Source organism: Paralichthys olivaceus, chromosome 2 (assembly GCF_024713975.1).
Source record: "Paralichthys olivaceus isolate ysfri-2021 chromosome 2, ASM2471397v2, whole genome shotgun sequence".
Classification (NCBI taxonomy): Eukaryota; Metazoa; Chordata; class Actinopteri; order Pleuronectiformes; family Paralichthyidae; genus Paralichthys; species Paralichthys olivaceus.
The window spans coordinates 21800784-21816775 of record NC_091094.1 but is presented as its reverse complement, the minus strand read 5'-3'; the positions used below and the strand labels follow the sequence as shown (position 1 = coordinate 21816775).

General features: G+C 42.5%; 1 protein-coding gene across 4 annotated transcripts; it reads right to left on the bottom strand.

Annotated features, from left to right (window-relative positions):
- Positions 1-310: 310 nt before the first annotated feature.
- Positions 311-13860, bottom strand: pfkfb4a (6-phosphofructo-2-kinase/fructose-2,6-biphosphatase 4a). Of its 4 annotated transcripts, none has more exons than XM_020086921.2 (14): positions 12878-13860; positions 8251-8367; positions 8059-8155; positions 7896-7962; positions 7746-7820; positions 7608-7664; positions 7399-7520; positions 6036-6243; positions 5809-5955; positions 5622-5726; positions 4730-4859; positions 3905-3967; positions 3741-3805; positions 311-2719 (listed from the first exon to the last, which is right to left on the bottom strand). In XM_020086921.2, exons 1-14 carry the CDS (start codon positions 13251-13253, stop codon positions 2660-2662), a joined length of 1689 nt encoding a protein of 562 aa, XP_019942480.2. In that variant the 5' UTR covers positions 13254-13860; the 3' UTR covers positions 311-2659. The 4 variants fall into 4 exon arrangements, with proteins under 4 accessions (XP_019942480.2, XP_019942481.2, XP_019942478.1 ...); XM_020086922.2 differs by having other exon boundaries at positions 311-1163; XM_020086919.2 differs by lacking the exon at positions 12878-13860 and adding an exon at positions 9722-10118.
- Between the last annotated feature and the right edge of the window lie 2132 nt (positions 13861-15992).

The window sequence follows — 15992 nt, the reverse complement described above, 5'->3', positions numbered from 1 at the left end:
TCTACTTGTTCACATTTCCAACTTGAACTCATTATCGAACTGTAGATTAGTCTCAGAGAAGAAAGACTTCAGATGACCTAATTCTCTTCATAATGCCCCAGATTCTTCAAGGGTATTATTACTAAGCACTCAATGTTTCCACATAGTTGGATACAAACCTTCTCAAAGCTCTGACTAAATGGCCCAACTGTACCGAAGTAATATCATTTTTTAAATTTACTGAAACTATAAAACAAAGTTGAAGCCATGGCACAAGTAAATGCCTTTAATTAGAAATCACATCTGAAGTAAATGTGAGACAGAGGCAGTGGCAGGTTGGTGTACAAAAATAACACTTTTTTATTATCAACAGCTTTGAGCTCATGTTATAGTTTTGCATTTCCAATACTTAGTGTTGAAATGCAAAAAGAGGCAAGTTGTACCATCATTGGAGGTCTGGAGTGTAGAGTCATCATCTACATATAACATCTGCTTCTACTGTAGACCACACAGCTAAGGATGAAGACATTTATATTATATATTTAAATTGAATGTTGTCACCACAGAAAATAATGACCCAGTCCATCCATGACATCACCATATTGTCCAAATGAGCGAGCCTCATTGTTTTTTCAAAGTAGGCTCATATTGCGAATCATCACTGGACACCTTCATGTGAAACAATGATGGCACAACACAGCAACACGTCAAACATATAGCAGGGAGCTACACCATCACTCAATGACACCACGTGGTTAATACTTCAAAATATATACTGCAGTGAACTTCACCATCAACACAATGAGAACACACTGAGTATCCTAACAATCAAACCCCCCCCCCCCTGTGCAACACAGTGGCTCGGACCAGTTACACTGAGAGCCACACCAAGTGGTTTTCAAATATAAACTCTGAGGCCCAAACTCTCTTCCTGCTCCCAACTTCCTTCAAATATTAAAAGAGACAAACTTGAGGGTTTCACACAGAAGTGCATGTGTGCATGTGGCAGAGGTTCTGAGGGAGGAGGAGGCCCATCACCAGACAGTCACCACTGTGAACAGGTTGTGCAGATTGGCAAGGTGAACAAAAGAAACACAAGAGTCAAACTTCATCATCCATTAATGTCAGACGTGAGGAGGGACGGTCTGCAGGGCGTCCTCAGCCGTGCGATGGAGGTTCACATTCTGCAAAGAGGAATGCAGCGGAGTCAGATCTCTTGTATACACATACATGTATGTAAATCAAACATACATGGTTAATTGTGGTTTTCAGGGAAACTTTCTGATAATTAAGAACATCAGTGTTCCTGTGGTTTAGCCATGAACGTCTCATGATGCTTTAAAAAAAACACTTCACCTCGTGTTTTTTGTAATCACAGAATATGATCCACCATTACAGCAGTCATTCATTTTAAAAGCACTTAATAATTCAGGCATTTTATTACATTAAATGAAATACCACAACTTTAAAAGAGAGTGCTTTTATTGACTAAGGCCTTATTTTTTAGGTCTTATTATTATTATTATATCTAATAAAATGATTTATGCATTTTTTAAACAAAGTGCCAGTGTAGATCTTGTTATCAGGCTTACGCTGGCTAGAAAGAAATGTGTGTGTGTGTGTGCGCACAACAGTGTTTTGTTCAGGCTGATGAATGGCAGCACTTCTCTCTGAGTCTCTGCATATGAATGAGGAAATCTCAGAGGATGTCAGTTTCAGCAAGGACACTGCACTGAACTTCTCATCTGTGCATAGTGAGGATAGGAAGGAAATGACAAGCCCTGTATGATCTCCACAAAGTGTAAAGAAGTGATATCAGCTTAGCAGTTGAGATATATTTTTGGTATTATTTAACTTCAGGTAGAGCATTAAACTAAGATCTTAACTAAGAGAAAACAGCTTTCATGATGAGATTTCTAAAATGAAGCACGAGAAGAGTGTGGTTGGGAAACATGATTGATTGAGCGGAGTTTATTAAGAAACATTAAACACAAGTATTGTCTTCGTTGTGTTCAGTGATATGAACGTACTGCAAGAACCTTCACAATGTTGAACAAAAAACGAAACAAAAAAAACAATAAAAACAAAGCATCTCCGTATTTCCAGGATCTTCATTAACAGTGTTAGACGAGAGACAAACTGTGATCGAGAACATTTCCTAACAAACTAAACAGAGTTGATTTTCATGTGCAAAATAAAAAGCACAACTCTGTCTGTGTGCAAATCTGTAAAACTAAGACTGGAGTTTTCTGACTTAACAGAAATAAAGTGATGAGACACTGTTTAAAAATCACATTGTTAAATCAGTTCAACAGACAGAATCAATGACAAAATTATACAGTTAATGCTTCAGGAGAAGGTGCTGGAATTTCATTGGTTCACAGATACAGCATCCATTTTTAAGAAAAGTCTGCTTTTCATTCATTCTCCAAAAATGGGAGAATGTGTACGACACAGGATCTGTGTTGTAGGATTCATGAATCAATAATTAGAAACTGGATTCCAGTCAATTACCAACATCATCACGTTTTAAAATATAAGTGGAGGGAAAAATTACAACAGAAGAAGGTGGAGGAGAGAGATTTCTGCATTTGGCAGGTACGTTGTGCGTCAAAAGGGTAGAGTGTCTGTAATGAGTGTTATGTGTGATAAGGGGTCATTGGGGTGAGGGGGTATTGCCTCACTGGTGAGCTGGCACTGTTAGCAAAGCCTCCTCTGACATCCGCGACACCTCTACGTTCTGTTTGTTAAAAAAAACAAACACAAAGGGGGAGGTATCAAAACACATGGGGGACTTCAAATCCACCAAACACACAAAGACGAAACGAAAGATGTTTAGATTCCAAGTTTGTTTATCTCATACAGATTTTTAACTTCACAGATGGAATGATGTCAACTGATGTGTACGAATGTCTAAAAATGCATATCTTTTTATTTATTTACAGATTGCTAAATGCCTGTGCACGGAATGCCTGATGCGCACAGAGAATCTTACACATGAATTTGGACTGGATTTATTTTGGTGAATGCGAGTATTTTTCAAAATAGGCAGAATAGCTCATCATCCCTAAATCAGAACACATACAATGTAGGATGATTATAAATCAGCTACTGCTGTGGGCGCACTTATGGACAAGAAAACCGTGAGTCCAGGCATAGAGCAGGTGCCAATGTTTTATGCCTGCTAGAGAACGACATGTCAGGACATCCCGGTGGCTCGTAATCTGCAAAATATGTACGCTTTGAAATATGGTTAACTTGTTAACTCCTTGTCCATGACCTCAAACCCCTTTTCTCTCAACACATTTTCTGTTTTTCTAATATCACATTTCTAAAGTACATATTTACTGCTGTAATTTCTTTTGTATTATGAACCTTGCATTCTGACAGCACTGGCTCAGGTTGTTTATCTGTTTAAACTGATTGTGTGTGTGTGTGTGTGTGTGTGTGTGTGTGCGCGAGTGAATATGTGGAACATTAGAAGCAGTGAAGTATTGATCTGTGTTTCACAGATATTCCAGAGCAGAAATATATGATATCATACAAACAATATGAAAACTCAACTGTCAGAATTAATTGTATCTGAAACTACGAGACAGACCTGTTTGTGAACCTTACCTCACCACATTTGGCTCAGCTGTAGTGTGTGTGTGTGTGTGTGTGTGTGTGTGTGTGTGTGTGTGTGTGTGTGTGTGTGTGTGTGTGTGTGTGTGTGCGTGCGTGCGTGCGTGCGTGCGTGTGTGTGTGTGTGCGTCTCATACCTCTGGTCTCTCTCTGTGTGTGTTGACCGCATCCACGTTTAGGCTGATGGACTCCACTTTACAGCCTGAGCCCATAGAAAGGTGAGAAGATTAGGAAACAGAAGAGTGAACAACAGACAGAGATTCAGTGGGTGTAATGTGCACTGGTAGCAGACCAGTCCTACCGTAGGCCACCGGTGTTAACTTCAGCACTGTGTGCAATGGGCACTTCAGGTACGGCAGTTCCTCTGTGTGAAGAGAAACGCACAGTTCATAAAATGACAGAATGAACCCAAACACTATCTACTATAATCTATCTTTTTTTATCTTGAAGCATCATTTTTCCTGAAAGCAAACTTTGTTCTAGACCCGATGAGCCTTCTTGGTAGTTACAATGTATACGAAAGTATTTTTGATAATTTACTACTGTAGTCTTTTTTTGGCATTTTTAAAACAGTTTTTTTGTGAATTCACATTTCCCTAATCCACTTAGCAAATTTTGTCTTCCTTCATTTCCCATAATGCTGTTCAACAACTTCAAAAGTCCACTGAACAAAATCAGTGCTGATTTCTGTGTGACATAAATGAGCACATTTAAAAAACTACACTTTTTTCGTTTTAAAGTGCATTATGGTTATGCCTCTTTCCACACAACAACTGGAAACGCTGTTGGCCCAGATTTAGTTTTTAAACTCCGGGGTTACGTTGGCAAAAACAGACAGATGAAAACACTGATGCAGTCGATCCCAGGTGCTTTCAGATTGGTTCTTATAAGTTTCTACTTGACTACCAGAGGGGGAAGCAGAACATTGTAAACAGCTACTTTCAGGAACACATGCCCAGTGTATATAAATGGCAACATTTGTTAATATGTCACTATCAGTCTTAATATGGATGGGGAATATTAGTGATGTAGAGCTACAACCGCTTGTGTGGACAGAGGTAGATTTAGTTTTCAAATGAAAATGTATTAGTATGGATGTAGCCTTAGCTTCGGGGAAATGACTAACCTGCAGTTTTGTCCAGGAAATAGGCCAATAAGCAACGCATGACGGCCTGGTGACAGACGACCAGAACGTTCTCCTGCCTCTCCAGCTCCATGATGACCGGCTCCAACCGCTGCACCAGGTCTTCATAGGACTGAGAGAGGGAAGACATCAGAAAAGGTGAATCAGACTTATGGAAAGAAACTGCGGACTGAGAATCATCGTAAACCTACAGCCTGCTTTACCCATATTTATTTCTACTGATGACATCACAATAAAGAAGTAAAATGACCAGAAAGAGCTGTAGATCTGTGAATGAAAACATCCCGTCAGTCCCTCTTCTTCACACGTACTGCTGCATCATTAAACACAGGCTGACATATTGATTTTCTACCAAGTGGTAAAAATCCATACAGTCAATCAGGACTATTACTGCCATCGCAAGATTCCCCAGAGCACTGCACAAGCGCTGTGTGCCTGGACAGCCAACTAATGCACTAATGCCCACATCCATCTTCCCATGTGAGATTAATGGAGAGGTAATGAGTTGGACTAAAAGTGAGAACAGACCAGCGGGCATTCAGCCCCACAGTATACAAACACACACACACACACACTTTGTTTACTGCCTTAATGTCTGAGACTCTTCTCGTGCACACTGAGGCTCATTAGTTGAGTAAGTGGCTGGCAGCCATCTGGAGACAGTTTAATAGTCTTCCATGGCCTGTGTGTGTGTAAGAGGGAGAGTGAGTATGTGTCATTATATTCACAAATGATGGTTGAGTCCTTCTTGCCAAACTTCAAACAGAGACACACTGTCCGTAAGCATGCTACCCTATTGTTAAAACAGAAGAGGACAGTGGGACAGTTACACAACCACATCACAGCTGCAGAAATAACAGTTCTTGCCGCTGACCTCTCCTTTCGGGTACCGATAGCGATATTTGTCCTGGTCCCTCAGGGCAAACTCCAGAGGATAGTTCCCCTGGATCTCCTCATACATCATCTCCTCACACACTCCCTGAAATGACATTGCACACAGATTAAACTCCAGGAACACTGCACTGATGTCGCGGCCCAGCAGTCAGGAGCATTATACTCACTGCGTCAATTTCGTTCAGGACTTTCCACTGTTCATATGGCACACAGAGAGCCTCTGCTGTCTGGATGGTTCTCTTCATCTGACTGGTCCACACCTTCAGGTCACTGATGCCCTGCGCCTGGATGAACTGGTTCAGCTTCTTAGCAAACTGCACAGAGGTAAGAAATAAATACTGTCAATAAACTCACCTACAAACAGACAAACCTACGATGAAACGGTTTTATGTACCTCCTTGCCTCCAGTAGTGAGGCCCGAGTCTCCTCCGATGCGTCCCTTCACATTGAGCTCGCTCTCGCCGTGGCGGCACAGGTAGATGGAGCGCGGCGTGATATGGATGTTCATGAGGTAGTAGACAATCCGGCTCTGGATGTGGTCCAACACCCGGTTCACTAGATAGCGCTGACCCACATCCATGATTTTAATGTAGGAGAGATCCCTGAGAGCAGACCAGACACACTGTAGAGTGACTGAAAACCAATGTGTAGATTTGAGAACACACGTTTAACAATATAAGTTAATCGCTGACATGGATCACTGAGGATTTGTTGTCTGGACAATCGGGGACATCTTTTGAAGCACTTATTAAAATACATCTTTTTAAGAAAAGCCTTTTATCAACCCATTTAGACCTGATTCAACCTATACGTGTCTATACCTTTAAGACTGGGTGCTGGAGCTGGATGTGTATGTGTTTTATATGATGCTATCATTTGAAGACATGACTGATGAAACACATTGTGATTTGCTGATATGGTTGCGGAGAAGGCAAATGCATTGTGGGAAATGCTGTTTGTTTTTCAGCACACTTAGCCTGTAAAAAGGTTTTTTAAAGTAGCGTCTCAGATGATACTAAAGCAGGTTACAACAGAGGTTCATTGATGAAAACAATAAAGAAAATTCAGACTCAGATGATGTTCCCACTGACCAAGACATGTCTCCACAAGTTTGATGGCTTTGTTGGTCTTTTTTCTTAAAATGACCTTTTGGGAAAGTGCAATGATTTACAATGAAAGCAAAAGGTTTAACCTATCAAATATTCAGAGGCTGAATTTTTTATTAGATTTTTTAAAATTGTAAATGATTCTTTCAGCTGTTTAGAATAGCCTCAAGTTTTAGGTGGTTGTTTTCAAACACTACTTAGGTTTTAGAATACGCTTTTCTTTGGCGCCTTAGGTCTTAATATTAATCATGGTACACCGTTTCTATTACCTGTTGTCTGTGTTATTGCCGTATTTTAAATGATTATAATTAATTGTATTCCCTGATCTTATTCGCCCTATGTTTTAATCATATTTCCACCACATCTAAAAAAATTTGTAAATGTGCTGTATAAATAAAATGTATTATCACTGAACGAGCTCACATGATTAATGTCACAACCTAAAATGTTTTGGATTTTAAGGTTGTTTTTTTTTTTGCAAACATGAATAAATCACCAAAACATCCAAAGTGAGGATTACATTTTCAAACTAAAAGGAAATAAATGATTACCTCTTTGTTCTGATGAACAGGATCAGAATGTACTTTAAAATGCTAACATTCTAAGCTAATATATGAGATGTCACAGACTCTGCTCCAGCTTCTATCTCACCTGTCCAGAACTTCATCCAGTGTCTCGTAGGAGTTTTCATAACACTTGATCCTCTTCATGAAATCCTCCACAGCCTCCTCTGTGTTGCAGTTGGTGTAGTCGGGGCTTTCCAGCTTCACTTGCTGAACGGAGAAAGAGAAGGGGAGTAAGTACGACGTGAGCTGAAGTTTGTTTTCTCCAAAGATAAAACAAAACACACAGTCACTCACCACAATGTTCTCCTGTATGACATCTGGGTCTTCACACACAGACTCCACGAAGAACACCTGAGTAGAAAGAGGACAAGTCAGGAGGATGAGTATGAAAGTTAACTCATGCGTTGTCTAATCCAACATCAGTGATCCAACCTTAAATCCATTCTGCTCCGCAAACTGGATGATGGTCTCTCTTCTTTCTCTGGTGGTGTTTGTTGCATCAAACACCTATAACAGAGGACAATGGATGAGACACTGTACACTGCATCCAACCAGCTGATCGAACATGAACATTTGACCTACTGCAACTTGGCCTCCTTCTTCTGTGAGGTACTGTCGCACATCATTCAACGCTGCTGAGGCACATTGTCTGCAAAGATGAGAGATAACGATTGTCATAAATGTCACATGGTTGGCAGTGAATGAAACTTTTAATGGTCAGAGTAGGGCCAGGAGACGTTCTTACCGCCTGATCTTTAACCCCTCCTCATTGTCAGGACGGAAGAACTCGAAGGATTTGTAGATCTTCACAAAGTCTCTCCTGTACTGGCCGACATTGAACTCTGGGAAAATAACGGACAATAAAGACCGTTGGGCCTTGTTTTTTCAGAGTTTATCAGACTGGTTTCACTGTGGCTGACATCGTGTGAGCTCCTACCTCTGGTGGGAACCCCGATCCAGTTCAGATAGCGGGTCAGTTTCTTGGAGATGTAGGTCTTCCCCCTGGCAGGAAGGCCCACTGTCACAATCAGGGTGGGACAGTTTGTCATGCATACTGGAATGAGAGAGAGAGAGAAAAACCGAAAAGTTTCAATCGTGCTGATAACACAGAACATGTGATATGCAGAAAAACTCATCTTCAGCATGCTTTCATTTTCAAAATGATCCCTTGCACCATCTTGTACAATTAAAACGGGATTGTTGCCCTTATCAGTGTGATGGTGTAATCCAGCCCTAAAAGAATAAGTCACACCACACCACTCGGATGATGTTGACAGCGAGGAGCAGAGGTCAGGGTGGCACCGGGGACAAGTCTGACTGGTTGTGAAATACTGTATATGAAGTGCTCCAGACATCTGGAGACAGCTGACAGTGTGTGTGTGTGTGTGTGTGTGTGTGTGCACAGATGACTGGGTCAGAGAGCGCGCTCATTTCAGTACAGTGGTGCGGTGGTTAGCACTGACGCCTGACAGCAAGAAGGTTCCTGGTTTGGCCAGCGTCTTTCTGTGGAGTTTACATTCTCCCTGCATCTGCGTGACTTTTCTCCAGCTACTCCGACTTCCTCCTACAACCAAAGGACAAAATGTGGGACTCCAAATCGATCATAGAGGGGAACGTGTGCGAAAATGGCTGTTTGTCTTTGTATGTTGGCTCTGTGACAGGGTCGGTGTCCCTCGCTTCTTGCCGAATTGTCAGCTGGGATTGGTTCCAGCGTTCACCCTCAACGGACAAACAGTTAAGTGTCATGTCTTGGAGGATGATGTCCTTTAAGAAATTCACAAAACAGGAATCCGAGCACAGAGCTGTTCACATATCAAGCACCACAGCACATTTAACAGCCTCCTCTCTGTTTCGTCTTGCTGCTTTAACAAAACTTGTGCACAATATCTGGAGCTCGTGATTTCAGTGTCATTCGATTAGAGCATCCCTCCACAGTGAGGAGACACTGGACATGCACAGATAAACACAGAGCAGCAGCACATCCACAGGGCTCATCACCACTCACATGACCCGGGAACACAATAATCCCTGTTTACCAGCACCTGCATGGTGCCCGACCTGGCACACACGGTAACAATGAGATGGACGAGCCCGCTGCCAGTCCTTTCTCCTGCATGCGAGCAGCCCTCCTCTGCGTCGGACACCATGTGGATCCTTACGTAACTGCGAGGACCAGATGGCCGCAGCAGCAGCGAGACATCCGAACTCTGTCAACTGAGCCCCCGCGTCCAAAATCCGCAGGAGAGTGATTGTGACAACGCGGTGATGAGGAGGCAGAGGACGGATTAACGTGAGTGGTTCAAGTCACCACGCAGCGTGCTCGTCCATGAGACCACACACACACACAGAGGACACGAAACGTCCACACACACACATGCTAACATTTGTCGCCACGTCTTCTTACGCACCCTTCCTCTGAGAAATGTGTTTTTCTGGAAGGCCATTTTTGTACGGCATCCAGATCTTCTTCAGCGGGTTCTGCGTGAGTTCCCGCGGATTTGACGGCGCTTTGTCCTCCATTCCGTCGGCCGGGGAGCTGGAGGCGGCCGCACCGGGATCACGGGGCCTTTTCCCGGGAGGCTGCTCTGAAGGTGACCGGTGTTTCATCTGCGCTGCCGTGCGGGATGGATGCGGGAGGACTACCCGCCCGGCGCTTCTCTCCCTAAGGAGGAGTCACGTGCTCCGGTCTGACACACAACGGGCTACCGTAATCACCGCAGAGCGAGCGCAACACGCAGCCTCATGTACCGTAAGTGGCATAAGACATGCACACACACACAACACAATGTAAACGTGCCATGAATTAGAAAGATGAAGAGGAGAGAGACATTTGGTTTGGCCAACAACAGATCATGATAGGGAGCATGGGGCACTGCTTTGCAAACATTTTAAAAATCATTTCTGATTTATAAATCATTTCACGATATATTTCGGTCAAACTTCACAAACCAAATTTGCTAATATTTATGCAACAATAATAATAATTAAACAATTAACCCCTCCACACACACACACACACTCACACACAACTCAGTATAGGTGAGAAAAACAGCAGTGACTTTAGCCTCATGCTATGCACGCCCATGGAAGGGATGCTCTAGTCTAACAAGTGACATATATTAGTTTATTTCAGTCTATAACTCAATGTAACTCAGTCTACATGCAACTGTTTTTCATAACACATGTTCATTTAAAGCAATATTGATGTTTATTCTCAGCCTCTTGGGGCAGCAGGACAAACTAAACATAACATTGACCAATTATCACTCCCAAAATTCTGATGGCAAACTTAACTTGTAAATGATTGTCTTTTTACATTAAGAGCATGCATCGATCTGGAGTCAGTCTGGAATAATGATGGACAACACATCTCCACTAGAGCACGACTCGGACCACAAATTTCTGTCCAAACCTGACCCGTGAGAAAATTAACAAAACCCAACCCGAGAATTACGCTTTCACAGATTAGTGGCACGCACAGTGTGAAAAATTAAGCAGGCAGCCCATCCAACATGACAGAACCCAATTCAAACCTGAATATCATTTTGAAATATTCATTCTGAACCTGGTTGGGTCCAAAAAGGCTTGAGTCAGAACAACACACTAATCCCCACCTCATGCCACTTTTAAAAAATGAAGCCAATACTCTCAAAAGTGCTGCCAACTTGCACTTTCGATTTCGTGTTGATACACATGCTCAGTCAAATGTGCGTCAGTCTCAGATTTCAATTATGACCTTTCACACAGTTTTTATAGCATCGACTAGCTAATTAAAAGCTGACTTGCCAGAAAAATGAAGATTTGAACATAAATAAATTATTTGACATCTACTTTGACTATTGAATGAGATAGCATAGCAGAGAAGCTTAGATAACCTTACTGTGTTATCAAGGGGTCAAGAAGGTCAAAGTGGTGACTTTGCAACAACTCATGCTAAAACAAACTCAGACACGTGGCTTTAAAACTGAATAAAACTTAATCATTCTTATGTAGTGCACTGAATTCAGTGACTTCACATCATTTTCAGCAAAGCTCCACCAGCACAGCTCCTCCATAGCTCAAACATCTGTGTACACCACATCTTCATTGTTGCTCGTTAATGTTTTATCTTAACTTTGCTCAGGGGTTTTCTTTAATAGTTTTCTAAAGACTTCAACATGTCTAAGTTAAGTTCCATCCTACAGAACTGTACTGTAACATAATAGTAACTTCCAAAAAATTAGAGTTAACCAGTCAGCCAAAGAGCAGCACCAATGTGTTCAACCATTAGAATGGGACTCAGTCCAACTGGGAAGGCTGTTGATATACATTCCACACACTCACAGAGGCTGGCACTTCAAGCATGTGCAGACAGTGACCATCAGATGGCAGCACTGCTCTGTGTCTGTGTAGACACAGGTTTGTAAACTACAGATACACGAAACACCTGTAATACAATCCAGCTGCTATAAGTTCCTGCTTATAAAGTCCAGCAACACAGATGTGAACCCACCAACTGCACCAACATCAGGTCAACAAAATATAATGAATACAATTATCTTTACACAGACAGGACTTTACGAGGAAACCTTACTGTACATTTTCAGGTGAGTGTGCTTATCAGTTCATTTGTTTACGTGTTCCCTCTGCACCACCAGACACACTCATTATAGGAAGCATGGAGTTTGGAGCAACAGGGCCTGTGACCTGAATAAAGGGAGATGGAGCTTTTCTAATTATAAAGTTCCTACTGTCTCATATTCCCTGAATGCCAGTGGACAGGTTCATCATCAAATGTCAGGTTCATCAGATCCACAAATAAATGGCACACTAGCTAATTAATGGATGTGTTGGGGTTATTTCAGTTGAGTAAAACCAACAGTTTAACAGTGCATTGCAGAGTTTTGATTGTCCCACACTGTACCTGTGGCAAATAAATTGTAGCCCTCGGCCTAAAATAATCATGAGATCTGTGGAGTAGTTTTAAGTGTACACTGGGACATGAACAGGAAATAGTTGTGAGCTGCTCCTCCTCCTCCTCCTCTGGTAAGCTGCCAGGCTCTGATAGCAGCCTTCAGCTCTGGACTACACACCGGAGAAGTCCTGGAGAAGTCCATGTCCCTGCACAGTTCACAGTGTTAGCACAACACTGGGCAGAGAGAGGAGGGGGCGAGGAGGAGGGAGACCCCCCTCACCAGTGTTTTGATAAGAACACACTGAGCACTCAGGGATGTGTGGTGCTGGTACAACAACCACAACAACACAGAAAACGCAAAAACCATCAACCTCTGCAGCATCATCTGTATCCCATCAGTGTGTGTGCACAGTGCCCTGGTAAGAACCGAGGAGAAAGCACACATCAACCTCACACCCTCCTCCTGCTGCCTCTCTCTACATGAATTCCCACACACATGACAGAGATCTGTCGTTGTTATGTAGGGTAAAGGTGACAGCGCCGACAACACATCGACTCGTGTTTACGTCTTGCACGGCTGCTCTCTCTCTCTCTCTCTCTCTCTGAATTAAAGATCCAGCCCTCCAGCGCACACACACGAGATTAAAGCCCGAGAAGCGTCGCGTCTTACCCGCTCGGTCCTGGTTCTGCTTGGCTCGGCTGGAGCAGCCTCTCATCGTTGGCGTCTGTCGGATGGAGAGTAGCGCAGCGCCCGGTGCCTGTGTACGTGCGTCCGGCAGCAGCGTGCACTGATGCTCGCTCTTCACGTACACACACCCACACTGAGAGAGAGTGTGGGGGGGAGGGAGGGAGGGGGGAAGGAATAAGGCCTTCTCCAGAACTGGATGTGATGGGGGAGTAAAGTCTACCTGCCCCCTGCCCCCTCCCTTGTCCCCACCCACTCCGGGACGGCTGGGACATGTCCTCACGGTCCTCAGGATGTGAGTGGAGACATTTACACGATACACAGAGCTGTACTGTGATATCAACTCCCAAACATCCAACATTTACATCTAAAGATTAGGCTTTATTTGTCATTCCGAATAATATATTCACACTATCATTCCAAATATCCACACTGTCATTCCATAGATTCAAACTTGAATTCCATACATTCAAACTTTCATATATTCAGACTTTCATTCAATATACTCAAACATAACAACTCCAAATTATATATAATAATAATAATAATCTCCTTAATGGTATGCTTTATCTACTTTTATCTATATATATATATATATATTAAGATTAAGACTCTTTATGGTCCCACACACAGCATGCAAGGGGAAATTTGACCTCTGTATTTAACCCATCCGTGTGAACGGAGCACGCACGGAACACACGGAACACAATCCACACAGTGACCACACACGGAACAGTGGCCAGCCATGAAGGCGCCCAGGGAGCAATTGGGGGGTTCGGTGCCTTGCTCAAGGGCTCCTGGGCAGTGCCAAGGAGGTGAACTAGCACCTCTCCAACTTCTGTCCATGCTAGACTTGAACCGGCCACCCTCCGGTTCCCAAGCCAAGTCGCTGTGTTCCTCTTATTATTTTGAATAAGTATCCTTGCCAGAGGCATGCAGCTGTTCACCTCTGAAACCCACAGTCCAACTGGCAAGGGGGGGTATGAGGAAGATAATTCTTAAGTAATGCAAAATAAATGAGTCAAAACCATGCTACGGATTACACAAATTCACCGTTGAATGTTGCAATTCATAGTTTTGGTCCTTACATGACGCACAACAGGAACATAAGAGCAGGAAGAACTCAGTGTTGCAGGAACAGGAACTTGCAGAACTTGTTTTTCCTCAGTGTCTACATTATGTAAATCTTTTTTAAATAATTAGTTTGTGTGACCCAAATCAACCAAATTATTAAAAGAAAACATCTACAAAGTGATTGAAATTAGTTGCTCAAAAAATGCAAAGGGACATGACAGTGTATCACTGTGAGATTAAGACACATACCAGTCAAATCTGTGACGAGTTTGGTGAGAAGTGCTATGACAAACAGGAAGGATATAGAAAAAAACGTGGAACGTCCTTCAAACCACAGTCAGGTCAGAGATTTTAGAAATTATCTTTTTTAAATGGAAGAGAGACAGAGATTAGTGATGGAAAATTATTAGAAAACATGTGAAACTGAGAGTTGAAGGTTTCAGTGGTTGTATTTGAAGAAGAGGAGAGGAGAATTGTTTACACTTTTCTAATAGAGTCAAAACTTTTGTTTAAAGAAATCACTGATTTCAGATGTGTTACCTCGTGATCGTTAAAGGGGTTTAAATTGAAAGAAATCATAACTTTGGGTGTAAGGAGAATTGCATACTTACACACATGCACGTGGACACACACACACACACACACACACACACACACAGTTGTGTCTCAATGACTTTAGAGGACATTACATTGATTTCCTGGAGACTCTAACCTTAACCATAGATGCTACTAACTTAACCCAAACATACAACATGAGTACAACAAAGCCTGTGATATAACGACACTAATTGCCAAGCACAAGGCGTGTGACTGCGTGTGTGGATTAATGACACAGTAAACTCAAAAACAGTAAAGAAAGAAAGACACCAGTAAACTGCTGAGGTCCACAAACAATGAGGGACGTGAAAAACGTAGAGAGAGAGAGCAAATGGAGTTCAGGACTATAGAGACAGAAAAAACATTTGAGGTCAGATGGCTCTTCGGACGACGTTCATCTCATTCCTGCAAAAAGGATATAGTGATCGACCCCCCCACACTTGTTTGACTCACACCCAACCCTCGGGCTGCATGCTGCGCACTCAATTGTAACACTAGTCAGACCTGTCTCGGTGTGCTTTATCACGTAGCCTATTCATAGCACATTTGAAACAGACCTGAGCAGCACACAACTGGACTCAGTTCTTCCAACAATTTTATTTTAACTCCTGAAAATGTATTATTTTCTTTTTCAAGGCAACATTTAAACTTTAAGACATGAGTTTTAAACCCAATATAGAGAACACTTCACCTAAGAACTGATTCATTTGAGAGATATGATGTCTGTTGTCAGAAGATGCTGGAGCCTGTTACAACAGCGGCAGACTTAATAAACCAGACAAAGACTTGTGTTATAGTTTATCTATGAGTGGGATTTGCACTGAAGCTTCACAGACGAATTCAAACATCAGAGAGTTTGAATTACCCAATCTGTCCCTGATGAAGCTGAAGGCTGAGAAAACCGGACCCCTTACTGAACTTCAGTGTTGACCCCTGACCTAATAAGAGTTGTTATTTTCCAGCATTTCCTTCACCACCACCACATGACCTCTGCAGGGAGAGGATCAGTGACTTTAGTGGAATAACACAAGTAGGAAGCACATGAGACACTGTTATGTCAACATCACATTAGTTGTACAGATACACAATACATGATGGTGTCATCATGCCTGGGCTTGTCTCCACAAAATGGCTGACTAACTAGTAAATTATTCCCCACTGCTACCTCGACAGGAAACTTTTCACATGCAACATGCTGTAAAATTCCACGCACAAACAGTCCCTGATGATTTCTTTTTGTTTGTCTTATACTGAAAACTTTTATGCTGTTTTGTTTCTTGTGAGACACAGAGAGTCAAACAACAGCTGCCAGGTCACGCTCTGTTTGGGACGTCTCATCATGGCTGACCTTATTTACAGCAGGGAAGACAAGTGTTTTATGATTATCTTCCCCTACATACTGCAGGGGGACCATGTGATTGAAGTAGGG

Excerpts from the sequence above, each read along its gene's own strand:
- pfkfb4a (XM_020086921.2), bottom strand. The coding sequence starts at position 13,253 with ATGTTGGATGTTTGGGAGTTGATATCACAGTACAGCTCTGTGTATCGT. Across the intron at positions 8,156-8,250 it reads GATCGGGGTTCCCACCAGAG|AGTTCAATGTCGGCCAGTAC; the intron begins GTAGGAGCTCAC and ends TTATTTTCCCAG. Across the intron at positions 4,860-5,621 it reads ATCGGTACCCGAAAGGAGAG|TCCTATGAAGACCTGGTGCA; the intron begins GTCAGCGGCAAG and ends TCCCTCTCTCAG.